General features: G+C 45.6%; 1 protein-coding gene across 2 annotated transcripts in view; it reads right to left on the bottom strand.

The window, feature by feature from the left end:
- Nucleotides 1-14,593, bottom strand: part of LOC110512917 (CUB and sushi domain-containing protein 3) — a 522,509-nt gene that overhangs the window by 302,704 nt on the left and 205,212 nt on the right. For both annotated transcript variants that reach the window (XM_090215889.1, XM_090215891.1), the window contains exons 22-24: nt 9,789-9,977; nt 6,641-6,810; nt 3,191-3,347 (exon numbers count right to left, since the gene is read on the bottom strand). In XM_090215889.1, coding sequence (XP_090072015.1) covers nt 3,191-3,347; nt 6,641-6,810; nt 9,789-9,977 — 516 coding nt within the window. The remainder of the gene's footprint in view (nt 1-3,190; nt 3,348-6,640; nt 6,811-9,788; nt 9,978-14,593) is intronic.

The following is a 14,593-nucleotide window of genomic DNA, read 5'->3' as shown; positions in this document are numbered from 1 at the left end:
CACTATCAGATTAGAGCCATAATGGAGACTAGACATCTACCACCCCACTACCACTATCAGATTAGAGCCATAATGGAGACTCGACATCTACCACCCCACTACCACTATCAGATTAGAGCCATAATGGAGACAAGACATCTAACACCCCACTACCACTATCAGATTAGAGCCATAATGGAGACAAGACATCTACCACCCCACTACCACTATCAGATTAGAGCCATAATGGAGACTAGACATCTACCACCCCACTACCACTATCAGATTAGAGCCATAATGGAGACTCGACATCTACCACCCCACTACCACTATCAGATTAGAGCCATAATGGAGACAAGACATCTACCACCCCACTACCACTATCAGATTAGAGCCATAATGGAGACAAGACATCTACCACCCACTACCACTATCAGATTAGAGCCATAATGGAGACTAGACATCTACCACCCCACTACCACTATCAGATTAGAGACATAAAGGAGACTGACTAGACATCTACCACCCCACTACCACTATCAGATTAGAACCATAAAGGAGACTAGACATCTACCACTATCATATTAGAGCCATAGTGGAGACTAGACATCTATCACTATCATATTAGAGCCATATTGGAGACTAGACATCTACCACTATCATTTTAGAGCCATAATGGAGACTAGACATCTACCACTATCAGATTAGAGACAAAATGGAGACTAGATATCTACCACTATGAGATTAGATCCATAAAGGAGACTAGACATCTACTACTATCAGATTAGATCCATAATGGAGACCTGATATCTAACACTATCAGATTAGAGCCATATTGGAGACTGGATATCTAGCACCCCACTACCACTACCAGATTAGTGGAGGCAATGTAGCATATGTTTATTGTCCTCCCACTTTTGGTTCTGATCACTAATTAACTTGTAATTGTTGCATATTAGTTGTTGTATTAATATTTATTGTTGAATGTATTAGCTATCAAATAGCCAACAAAAATATAGTACACACACGCTTAGGCTGTCCAGATGTCCTCATAGGAGAACCATTTAAAGAACCCTTTTTGGATCCAGGTAGATCTCTTTCAGGTAATGTTTTGGTCATGTCAAGTCTCCTCCAGTCAGTCAGGTTGTATCTGTAAAGGACTGTGGTCATGTCTAGTCTCCTCCAGTCAGTCAGGTTGTATCTGTAAAGGACTGTGGTCATGTCAAGTCTCCTCCAATCAGTCAGGTTGTATCTGTAAAGGACTGTGGTCATGTCAAGTCTCCTCCAGTCAGTCAGGTTGTATCTGTAAAGGACTGTGGTCATGTCTAGTCTCCTCCAGTCAGTCAGGTTGTAACTGTAAAGGACTGTGGTCATGTCTAGTCTCCTCCAGTCAGTCAGGTTGTATCTGTAAAGGACTGTGGTCATGTCAAGTCTCCTCCAGTCAGTCAGGTTGTAACTGTAAAGGACTGCGGTCATGTCTAGTCTCCTCCAGTCAGTCAGGTTGTATCTGTAAAGGACTGTGGTCATGTCAAGTCTCCTCCAATCAGTCAGGTTGTATCTGTAAAGGACTGTGGTCATGTCAAGTCTCCTCCAGTCAGTCAGGTTGTATCTGTAAAGGACTGTGGTCATGTCTAGTCTCCTCCAGTCAGTCAGGTTGTATCTGTAAAGGACTGTGGTCATGTCTAGTCTCCTCCAGTCAGTCAGGTTGTATCTGTATAGGACTGTGGTCATGTCTAGTCTCCTCCAGTCAGTCAGGTTGTATCTGTAAAGGACTGTGGTCATGTCTAGTCTCCTCCAGTCAGTCAGGTTGTATCTGTAATGGACTGTGGTCATGTCAAGTCTCCTCCAGTCAGTCAGGTTGTAACTGTAAAGGACTGTGGTCATGTCTAGACTCCTCCAGTCAGTCAGGTTGTAACTGTAAAGGACTGTGGTCATGTCTAGTCTCCTCCAGTCAGTCAGGTTGTATCTGTAAAGGACTGTGGTCATGTCTAGTCTCCTCCAGTCAGGTTGTATCTGTAAAGGACTGTGGTCATGTCTAGTCTCCTCCAGTCAGTCAGGTTGTAACTGTAAAGGACTGTGGTCATGTCAAGTCTCCTCCAGTCAGTCAGGTTGTAACTGTAAAGGACTGTGGTCATGTCTAGTCTCCTCCAGTCAGTCAGGTTGTAACTGTAAAGGACTGTGGTCATGTCAAGTCTCCTCCAGTCAGTCAGGTTGTATCTGTAAAGGACTGTGGTCATGTCAAGTCTCCTCCAGTCAGTCAGGTTGTAACTGTAAAGTGCCGTGCTATGCGGCAGCAGCAGAGAGCACATCAACCCAGAGAGCATGTCTCTGTTCGTCCCAATTCGAACCCTATTCCCTATGTAGTGCACTACTTTTGTTGGGCTCAGGTCAAACATAGTGCACTATATCGGGAATAGGGTGCCATTTTGGACGTAATTATGATTTATGTTACTGCCTCCTAGCAGAGACACAGCACCATGCTAGATGTTATTACAGTATTACAAGTGTCATGGCCAGGATAAATCACAACAGTTACTGCCTACATTTAGAAAATTACCTATACGCTTCCCTCTCTAACGACCGTGAAAACATCAGATTTCATGTTCTGAACGAGATTTAAGCTGACCCTCCCAACCCTGGCCTGTTCCCGCTTCCTGGACAACAAATCACTCATACTGAATTCACTCCGTCTTAGGAACAGGTTTGTTATATTACAAATGGCAGGATGGTTGGGGGGGAGGACCTGGTGAGTATGGTTTCAACCCTATTCTTACAACAAGGCTGCTTACAACTTGCAAAACACTCATTTGCTCAGATATTTCCAAACTTTTAACAAGGCAGGTAACACTACAAGTTACCCAGTCAAAGTAATTGCAGAGAAAGCATGTTGTTCTCCTCTGGAAGCCCCCACGCTGTGTGGATGAATATCATTATCGAGAAAAATAAAAAGTTAGGTTGCGTCCTGAAATGCCATTGGATTCCCTAAATAGTGCACTTTGTTTAACCAGAGCCTGCATAGAGCACCATATAGGGGATAGGGTGCCATTTCAGACACTATAAAGGGAATATTTGTCAGTCAAATAAGTCACTGTTTGAACACACAGTCAGAGGAAGATGAAGGTGTGTGTGTGTGTGTGTGTGTGTGTGTGTGTGTGTGTGTGTGTGTGTGTGTGTGTGTGTGTGCGTGCGTGCGTGTGTGTGTGTTCCTCACTGGAGTAGCTGAGTCTGAAGCCCCCTGCTGTGTGCTCCTGGTCTGAGTAGAACTCCAGCCACAGGTGATTGGAGGTGGAGGTGAGGACCAGGCCTAACATGGTGGAGCCGGTGTAGGTACCCAGAACAGCAGCAGCACTGTCCCCTCCATCATAGACCTGCAGAGAGGAGACAACAGGGGGTTAACGTCAAATCCACTCACCCACTCACTCACCCACTCACCCACTCACCCACTCACCCACTCACTCACCCACCCACCCACTCACCCAGCCACTCACTCACTCATTCATTAATTCATCCATTCATCCATTCATTCATTCATTCATTCATCCATTCATTCATCCATTCAGTCATTCATTCATCCATTCAGTCATTCATTCCTCCATCCATCCATCCATCCAATCATCAACCCATTAATTCATTCATTCATCCATCCATGTATGCATCCATCCATCCATCTGTTCATCCACTCATCCATCCATCCATTCATTCAGGTACCCATTCATCCATCCACCCATTCATGCATCCACCCATTCGTCCATCCACACATTTACCCATCCACCCATTCATCCTGTCCATCCATCCTTTCAACCATACACTCATCCATCCATCCATTCATTCATGTACCCATCCACCCATCCATCCATCGATCCATCGATCCATCGATCCATCCCTCCATCCATCCCTCCATCCGTCCATCTGTCCATCCATCCATCCCTCCATCCATCCCTCCATCCATCCATCCATCCATCCATCCATCCATCCATCCATCCATCCATCCCTCTATGCATCCATCCGTCCATCCATCCATCCCTCCATCCATCCATCCCTCCATCCATCCGTCCATCCGTCCATCCGTCCATCCGTCCATCCCTCCATCCCTCCATCCATCCATTCACTCACCATCCATCAATCTACGTAGATATTCTGTGATCTATTGATACAGAGTGGTTGAATACCCAGAGAGGGGAGCAGCTGAAAGCTTCTTAACAGCTTCTACCCCCAAGCCATAAGACTCCGGAACAGCTCATCAAAGGGCTACCCAGAACCCTCTTTTACTCTGCTGCTACCCAGAATCCTCTTTTACGCTGCTGCTACCCAGAACCCTCTTTTACGGTACCCCCTGTATATAGCCTCCACATTGACTCCGTACCGTAACACCCTGTATATAGCCTCCATGTTGACTCCGTACCGTAACACCCTGTATATAGCCTCCACATTGACTCTGTACCGGTACCCCCTTTATATAGCCTCCACATTGACTCTGTACCGGTACCCCCTGTATATAGCCTCCACATTGACTCTGTACCGGTACTCCCCTGTATATAGCCTCCACATTGACTCTGTACCAGTACCCCCTGTATATAGCCTCCACATTGACTCTGTACCGGTACCCCTGTATGTAGCCTCCACATTGACTCTGTACTGGTACCCCCTGTATATAGCCTCCACATTGACTCTGTACCGGTACCCCCCTGTATATAGCCTCCACATTGACTCTGTACCGGTACCCCCTGTATATAGCCTCCACATTGACTCTGTACTGGTACCCCCTGTATATAGCCTCCACATTGACTCTGTACTGGTACCCCCTGTATGTAGCCTCCACATTGACTCTGTACCGTAATACCCTGTATATAGCCTCCACATTGACTCTGTACCGTAACACCCTGTATATAGCCTCCACATTGACTCTGCTCCAGTATCCCCTGTATATAGCCTCCACATTGACTCTGTACCGGTATCCCCTGTATATAGCCTCCACATTGACTCTGTACCGTAATACCCTGTATATAGCCTCCACATTGACTCTGTACCGTAACACCCTGTATATAGCCTCCACATTGACTCTGTACCATAACACCCTGTATATAGCCTCCACATTGACTCTGTACCGTAACACCCTGTATATAGCCTCTACATTGACTCCGTACCGTAATACCCTGTATATAGCCTCCACATTGACTCTGTACCGGTACCCCCTGTATATAGCCTCCACATTGACTCTGTACCGTAATACCCTGTATATAGCCTCTACATTGACTCTGTACCGGTACCCCCTGTATATAGCCTCCACATTGACTCTGTACCGTAATACCCTGTATATAGCCTCCACATTGACTCTGTACCGGTACCCCCTGTATATAGCCTCCACATTGACTCTGTAACGGTACCCCCTGTATATAGTCTCCACATTGACTCTGTACCGTAACACCCTGTATATAGCCTCCACATTGACTCTGTACCGTAATACCCTGTATATAGCCTCCACGTTGACTCTGTACCGTAATACCCTGTATATAGCCTCCATATTGACTCTGTACCGTAATACCCTGTATATAGCCTCCACATTGACTCTGTACCAGTACCACCCTGTATATAGCCTCCACATTGACTCTGTACCGGTACCCCCTGTATATAGCCTCCACATTGACTCTGTACTGATACCCCCTGTATATAGCCTCCACATTGACTCTGTATCGTAACACCCTGTATATAGCCTCCACATTGACTCTGTACCGTAATACCCTGTATATAGCCTCCACATTGACTCTGTATCGTAATACCCTGTATATAGCCTCCACATTGACTCTGTACCGTAATACCCTGTATATAGCCTCCACATTGACTCTGTACCGTAATACCCTGTATATAGCCTCCACGTTGACTCTGTACCGTAATACCCTGTATATAGCCTCCACATTGACTCTGTACCGTAATACCCTGTATATAGCCTCCACATTGACTCTGTACCGTAATACCCTGTATATAGCCTCCACATTGACTCTGTACCGTAACACCCTGTATATAGCCTCCACATTGACTCTGTACCGTAACACCCTGTATATAGTCTCCACATTGACTCTGTACCGTAACACCCTGTATATAGCCTCCACATTGACTCTGTACCGTAACACCCTGTATATAGTCTCCACATTGACTCTGTACCGTAACACCCTGTATATAGCCTCCACATTGACTCTGTACCGTAATACTCTGTATATAGCCTCCACATTGACTCTGTACCGTAATACCCTGTATATAGCCTCCACATTGACTCTGTTCTTTCACTTACACATGTCATTTCACCTGTTGTATTCGACGCACGTGACAAATACAATTTGATTTGGAAGTATGTACCTGTAGATATTCTGTAATCTATTCATACAAAAATAGAGACATGGAAGTGTCTTTATGCTAATTATCCAAACTGATCTCAGGAACAGTTTTGAAATGAATGTAAAAGGCACACTCAGAATCTTCCTCTGATATACTATACATATTATATATATATCAATGAAAAAAGGGGGAGGTAGAATGCAAGAGGAGAAGGAACGAGAGAGAGAGAGAGAGAGAGAGAGAGAGAGAGAGAGAGAGAGAGAGAGAGAGAGAGAGAGAGAGAGAGAGAGAGAGAGAGAGAGAGAGAATGAAAAAAGGGGGGTGTTATTACCTTGAGAATGTCTCCTTGTGCCAGTTGGAAAGTGCTTGCTGAGACGTTGATGCCCTTTCCCGTCTCCACCTGAATGCTGTAGACACACTCGTGGCTGTTGTCGTAGTTCAGTGGGTAGTTGGGCGACAACAGAACTCCTTCGCTGTTGGAAACGGTTGAGCCGCACTCCGCTAGAGAACAAAGACACAGAGTGCAATAAAATGACCCGAACGAGAGAATTCTCTTCCAATGTCTGTAATGTTTCCCTGTGACGGATATATTCAGTATATCATTACACTGAGCAAAAGACGAGAGTTCAAATGCATTTACGAAAAAAGCCTATTTCTAATCGCTGTAGTTTTCAAAGTCTGTTCCTTTCCTCGCCGTCATCATCAGTACTGTGAGAAAGTAGTCTAACATCACACGTTGGATAACAGACTGAGTACACTTCTGAAATCACTACAGCTTTCATTCCCAATATCATTATGACATTCAAGTTACAGACTAGAAAGATGGAGAGATACATACTAGATATATACAGACTAGAGAGATGGAGAGATACAGACTAGATATATACAGACTAGAGAGATGGAGAGATACAGACTAGATATATACAGACTAGAGAGATGGAGAGATACAGACTAGATATATACAGACTAGAGAGATGGAGAGAAACAGACTAGAGAGATGGAGAGATACAGACTAGATATATACAGACTAGAGAGATAAAGACTAGAGAGACTGAAGCAGGATCTAGGACCCTGTCTGAGACCATATACCTATAGACTAGAGAGACTGAAGCAGGATCTAGGACCCTGTCTGAGACTGTATACCTAGAGACTAGAGAGACTGAAGCAGGACTAGAGAGACTGAAGCAGGATCTAGGACCCTGTCTGAGACCATATACCTAGAGACTAGAGAGACTGAAGCGGGATCTAGGACCCTGTCTGAGACCGTATACCTAGAGACTAGAGAGACTGAAGTGGGATCTAGGATCCTGTCTGAGACCGTATACCTAGAGACTAGAGAGACTGAAGCAGGATCCATGTCTGAGACCGTATACCTAGAGACTAGAGAGACTGAAGCAGGATCCTGTCTGAGACCGTATACCTAGAGACTAGAGAGACTGAAGCAGGATCCCTGTCTGAGACCGTATACCTAGAGACTAGAGAGACTGAAGCGGGATCGAGGACCCTGTCTGAGACCGTATACCTAGAGACTAGAGAGACTGAAGCAGGATCCCTGTCTGAGACCGTATACCTAGAGACTAGAGAGACTGAAGCAGGATCGAGGACCCTGTCTGAGACCGTATACCTAGAGACTAGAGAGACTGAAGCAGGATTGAGGACCCTGTCTGAGAGCGTATACCTAGAGACTAGAGAGACTGAAGCAGGATCCCTGTCTGAGACCGTATACCTAGAGACTAGAGAGACTGAAGCAGGATCCCCATCTGAGACCGTATACCTAGAGACTAGCGAGACTGAAGCAGGATCTAGTACCCTGTCTGAGACCATATACCTAGAGACTGAAGCAGGATCCCTGTCTGAGACCGTATACCTAGAGACTGAAGCAGGATCCTGTCTGAGACCGTATACCTAGAGACTGAAGCAGGATCCCTGTCTGAGACCGTATACCTAGAGACTGAAGCAGGATCCCTGTCGGAGACCGTATACCTAGAGACTAGAGAGACTGAAGCAGGATCCTGTCTGAGACCGTATACCTAGAGACTGAAGGAGGATCCTGTCTGAGACCGTATACCTAGAGACTGAAGCAGGATCCCTGTCTGAGACCGTATACCTAGAGACTGAAGCAGGATCCCTGTCGGAGACCGTATACCTAGAGACTAGAGAGACTGAAGCAGGATCCCTGTCGGAGACCGTATACCTAGAGACTAGAGAGACTGAAGCAGGATCCCTGTCTGAGACCGTATACCTAGAGACTAGAGAGACTGAAGCAGGATCCCTGTCGGAGACCGTATACCTAGAGACTAGAGAGACTGAAGCAGGATCCCTGTCTGAGACCGTATACCTAGAGACTAGAGAGACTGAAGCAGGATCCCTGTCTGAGACCGTATACCTAGAGACTAGAGAGACTGAAGCAAGATATAGGACCCTGTCTGAGACCGTATACCTAGAGACTAGAGAGACTGAAGCAGGATCCCTGTCGGAGACCGTATACCTAGAGACTAGAGAGACTGAAGCAAGATCTAGAACCCTGTTTGAGATCGTATACCTAGAGACTAGAGAGACTGAAGCAGGATCGAGGACCCTGTCTGAGACCGTATACCTAGAGACTAGAGAGACTGAAGCAGGATCTAGGACCCTGTCTGAGACCATATACCTAGAGACTAGAGAGACTGAAGCAGGATTGAGGACCCTGTCTGAGACCTTATACCTAGAGACTAGAGAGACTGAAGCAGGATCTAGGACCCTGTCTGAGATCGTATACCTAGAGACTAGAGAGACTGAAGCAGGATCTATGACCCTGTCTGAGACCATATACCTAGAGACTAGAGAGACTGAAGCAGGATCGAGGACCCTGTCTGAGACCGTCTACCTAGAGACTAGAGAGACTGAAGCAGGATCGAGGACCCTGTCTGAGACCGTATACCTAGAGACTAGAGAGACTGAAGCAGGATCCCTGTCGGAGACCATGTACCTAGAGACTAGAGAGACTGAAGCAGGATTAGAGAGACTGAAGCAGGATCCTGTCTGAGACCGTATACCTAGAGACTAGAGAGACTGAAGCAGGATCCCTGTCTGAGACCGTATACCTAGAGACTAGAGAGACTGAAGCAGGATCCCTGTCTGAGACCGTATACCTATAGACTAGAGAGACTGAAGCAGGATCCCTGTCGGAGACCATGTACCTAGAGACTAGAGAGACTGAAACAGGATTAGAGAGACTGAAGCAGGATCCTGTCTGAGACCGTATACCTAGAGACTAGAGAGACTGAAGCAGGATCCCTGTCTGAGACCGTATACCTAGAGACTAGAGAGACTGAAGCAGGATCCTGTCTGAGACCGTATACCTAGAGCCGTATACAGAATACAGTATCTTCCCTCCTGTTGTCCGCCTTCTCCGCTCTCAGTAGATACCTGTCTAATACATTGTCCTATGCACAGTCCACCCAGAGCCAATAAGCAAATGAAATCAGCTGACCACGTACCCACACACCTTGGCAGAGGGGCACTCCACATGCGGCGACCGCCTCCCAGGCACCAGATCTCCCTCGCCCCCTTTAGGCGATAGCCGGTATTGCAGGAGAAAACCAGCGAGTCCCCGATGCCAAAGCTGATGCCCGTGTGCCAGCCAAACCTGGGGGTCCCGGGGTCCTCACACGGCTCCAGATTATACTCTGTAAAGGGAAGAAGAAAAAAAAACAACACAGGGTCTTTCCAAAAGTCATCTTTTCCCTGGATTTATTACGTCCTCTCTCCTTGCATTCCAAAAGTCATCTTTTCCCTGGATTTATTACGTCCTCTCTCCTTGCATTCCTTCTCAAAACACCTTGGAGAAGAAATATCTGAGGTGAGGGACTATGGATCTTCTCCTCACAATGCAGTTCTGGGGGTCGTGAGGTGAGAGGAAGCCAGGGAAAGACGAATTAAGAAAGAGGGGAAGTCAATGTGGGGTACTAACAAGAGAACCACGTGGTGAAAGGAAAGGGAAGGGAAGGGAAGGAAAGGAAGGGAAAGGAAAGGAAGGGAAGGAAAGGAAAGGAAAGCAAGGGAAGGGAAGGAAAGGAAAGGAAAGGAAGGGAAAGGAAAGGAAAGGAAGGGAAGGAAAGGAAGGGAAGGGAAGGGAAGGGAAGGGAAGGAAAGGAAAGGAAAGGAAAGGAGGGGAGGGGAAGGAAAGGAAAGGAAAGGAAGGGAAGGGAAGGAAAGGAAAGGAAAGGAAAGGAAATGAAAGGAAGGAAAGGAAAGGAAAGGAAGGGAAGGAAAGGAAAGGAAAGGAAGGGAAGGGAAGGGAAGGGAAGGGAAGGGAAGTGAAGGGAAGGGAAGGGAAGGAAAGGAAAGGAAAGGAAGGGAAAGGAAGGAAAGGAAGGGAAGGGAAGGGAAGGGAAGGGATGGAAGGGAAGGGAAGGGAAGGGAAAGGAAGGAAAGAAAAGGAAAGGAAAGGAAAGGGAAGGGAAGGGAAGGGAAGGAAAGGGAAGGGAAGGGAAGGAAAGGAAAGGAAAGGAAAGGAAAGGAAAGGAGGGGAAGGAAAGGAAAGGGAAGGAAGGGAAGGGAAGGGAAGGAAAGGAAAGGAAAGGAAAGGAAATGAAAGGAAGGAAAGGAAAGGAAGGAAGGGAAAGGAAAGGAAAGGAAGGGAAGGAAAGGAAAGGAAAGGAAAGGAAAGGAAGGGAAGGGAAGGGAAGGGAAGGGAAGGAAAGGAAGGGAAGGGAAGGGAAGGGAAGGGAATGGAAGGGAAGGGAAGGGAAGGGAAGGAAAGGAAAGGAAAGGAAAGGAAGGGAAGGAAGGGAAGGGAAGGGAAGGGAAGGGAAGGGAAGGGAAGGGAAGGGAAGGGAAGGGAAGGGAAAGGAAAGGGAAGGGAAGGGAAGGGGAGGGGAGGGGAGGGGAGGGAAGGAAAGAAAGGAAAGGAAAGGAAAGGAAAGGAAAGGAAAGGAAAGGAAGGAAAGGAAAGGAAAGGAAAGGAAAGGAAAGGAAAGGAAAGGAAAGGAAAGAGGAACCCGTAAGGACATCACTCGTTCAACTCCGCTGAAAAAAAAAAAAAAGCTCTGATGCTGGTCGCTACATTACCCAACCAGTCAATCTAATCAAAGGTTAACAAAAGGTAGTGTGTAGAATTATAAGCAGGACAATCTATAGATGATAATTACAGTATGCACACAGAACAGACTCTTGGGGAAGACCATGAATAGTCATGAGTTGCTGCACCAGGTTACGCTTCCCTCTGATGAGCAGGAGGCAAACATTTAGCCAGGCTGTTTCAATAGCAGAAGTCTCATTAACTCTGATAGAGAAGAAGTTAGTAACATCTAGTCTGTATCTCTCTAGTCTGTATCTCTCTAGTCTGTATCTAAATAGTCTGTATCTAAATAGTCTGTATCTCTCTAGTCTGTATCTAAATAGTTTGTATCTCTCTATCTCTATCTCTCTAGTCTGTATCTCTCTACTCTCTATCTCTCCAGTCTGTAACTCTCTATCTCTCTAGTCTGTATCTCGCTATCTCTCTAGTCTGCATCCCTCGGCCTGTATCTCTATATCTCTCAGGTCTCTATCACTCTAGTCTCAATTTCTCTAGTCTGTATCTCTTTATCACTATCTTTCTAGTCTGTATCTCCCTAGTCCCATTAACTCTGATAGGACAGAAGTTAGTCCCATTAACTCTGATAGGACAGAAATTAGTCCCATTAACTCTGATATAACAGAAGTTAGTCCCATTAACTCTGAAAGGACAGAAATTAGTCCCATTGACTCTGATAGGACAGAAGTTAGTCCCATTAACTCTGATAGGACAGAAGTTAGTCCAATTAACTCTGATAGGACAGAAGTTAGTCCCATTAACTCTGACAGGACAGAAGTTAGTCCCATTAACTCTGATAGGACAGAAGTTAGTCCCATTAACTCTGATAGGACAAACGTTAGTCCCATTAACTCTGATAGAACAGAAGTTAATGGGACTAACTTCTGCTCTATCAGAGTTAATGGGACTATCTTCTGTCCTATCAGAGTTAATAACAGAAGTTAGTCACATTAACTCTGATAGGACAGAAGTTAGTCCCATTAACTCTGACAGGACAGAAGTTAGTCCCATTAACTCTGATAGGACAGAAGTTTGTCCCATTAACTCTGATATAACAGAAGTTAGTCAAATTAACTCTGATAGGACAGAAGTTAGTCCCATTAACTCTTATAGGACAGAAGTTAGTCACATTAACGCTGATAGGACATAAGTTAGTCCCATTAGCTCTGATAGGACAGACGTTAGTCCCATTAGCTCTGATAGGACAGAAGTTAGTCCCATTAACTCTGATAGGACAGAAGATAGTCCCATTAACTCTGATAGAGCAGAAGTTAGTCCCATTAACTCTGATCGAGCAGAAGTTAGTCCCATTAACTCTGATAGGAAAGAAGTTAGTCCCATTAACTCTGAAAGGAAAGAAGTTAGTCCCATTAACTCTGATAGGACAGAAGTTAGTCCCATTAACTCTGATAGAACAGAAGTTAGTCCCATTAACTCTGATATAACAGAAGTTAGCCCCATTAACTCTGATAGGAGAGAAGTTAGTCCCATTAACTCTGATAGGAGAGAAGTTAGTCCCATTAACTCTGATAGGAGAGAAGTTAGTCCCATTAACTCTGACAGGACAGAAGTTAGTCCCATTAACTCTGAAATAACAGAAGTTAGTCCCATTAACTCTGATATAACAGAAGTTAGTCACATTAACTCTGATAGGACAGAAGTTAGTCCCATTAACTCTGATAGGACAGAATTTAGTCACATTAACTCTGATAGGACAGAAGTTAGTCCCATTAGCTCTGATAGGACAGAAGTTAGTCCCATTAGCTCTGATAGGACAGAAGTTAGTCCCATTAACTCTGATAGGACAGAAGATAGTCCCATTAACTCTGATAGAGCAGAAGTTAGTCCCATTAACTCTGATAGGACATAAGTTAGTCCCATTAACTCTGATAGAACAGAAGTTAGTCCCATTAACTCTGATATAACAGAAGTTAGTCCCATTAGCTCTGATAGGACAGAAGTTAGTCCCATTAACTCTGATATGACAGAAGTTAGTCCCATTAACTCTGATAGGACAGAAGTTAGTCCCATTAACTCTGATAGGAGAGAAGTTAGTCCCATTAACTCTGATATAACAGAAGTTAGTCCCATTAACTCTGATAGGACAGAAATTAGTCCCATTAACTCTGATAGGACAGAAGTTAGTCCCATTATCTCTGATAGAACAGAAGTTAGTCCCATTAACTCTGATATAACAGAAGTTAGTCCCATTAACTCTGATAGGACAGAAGTTAGTCCCATTAACTCTGATAGGAGAGAAGTTAGTCCCATTAACTCTGACATACCAACAGACAGACTACAGTCCTCTCCTCGGGATATTCCCCAGGACAGCCTGCTTGATGGGTGCATTCAAAATGCCCCCACTATTCCCTATATAGTGCACTACTTTTAAGCAGAGCCCTATGGGCCGTGAGGTAGTGAACTACATAGGGAATAGGGGACGGTAAGTCCTCTCCTCAGGATGTTCACCTGGACAGCCTTCTTGATGGGTGCATCCCAAACTACACCTTGTTCCCTACCCACTGGGCACAGACAACAATTCAACATCTAGTCCACGTTGGTTCAACTCAATTTCAATGAAATGATGTGGAAACAACGTTGATTCAATAAGTGTGTGTCCAATGACTATGTGGTGGACCACATCCCCTATTGACCCTGGTCTAATGTAGTGGACCACATCCCCTATTGACCCTGGTCTAATGTAGTGGACCACATCCCCTATTGACCCTGGTCTAATGTAGTGGACCACATCCCCTATTGACCCTGGTCTAATGTAGTGGACCACATCCCCTATTGACCCTGGTCTAATGTAGTGGACCACATCCCCTATTGACCCTGGTCTAATGTAGTGGGCCACATCCCCTATTGACCCTGGTCTAATGTAGTGGACCACATCCCCTATTGACCCTGGTCTAATGTAGTGGACCACATCCCTTATTGACCCTGGTCTAATGTAGTGGACCACATCCCCTATTGACCCTGGTCTAATGTAGTGGACCACATCCCCTATTGACCCTGGTCTAATGTAGTGGACCACATCCCCTATTGACCCTGGTCTAATGTAGTGGACCACATCCCCTATTGACCCTGGTCTAATGTAGTGGACCACATCCCCTATTGACCCTGGTCTAATGTAGTGGACCACATCCCCTATTGACCCTGGTCTAATGTATTGGACCACTTCCCCTATTGACCCTGGTCTAATGTAGTGGACCACTTCCCCTA

The sequence above is a fragment of the Oncorhynchus mykiss genome, chromosome 2 (genome assembly GCF_057628025.1).
Source record: "Oncorhynchus mykiss isolate SJ-2025 chromosome 2, ASM5762802v1, whole genome shotgun sequence".
NCBI classification, from domain to species: Eukaryota; Metazoa; Chordata; class Actinopteri; order Salmoniformes; family Salmonidae; genus Oncorhynchus; species Oncorhynchus mykiss.
This window is presented reverse-complemented; position numbering and strand designations above follow the sequence as displayed.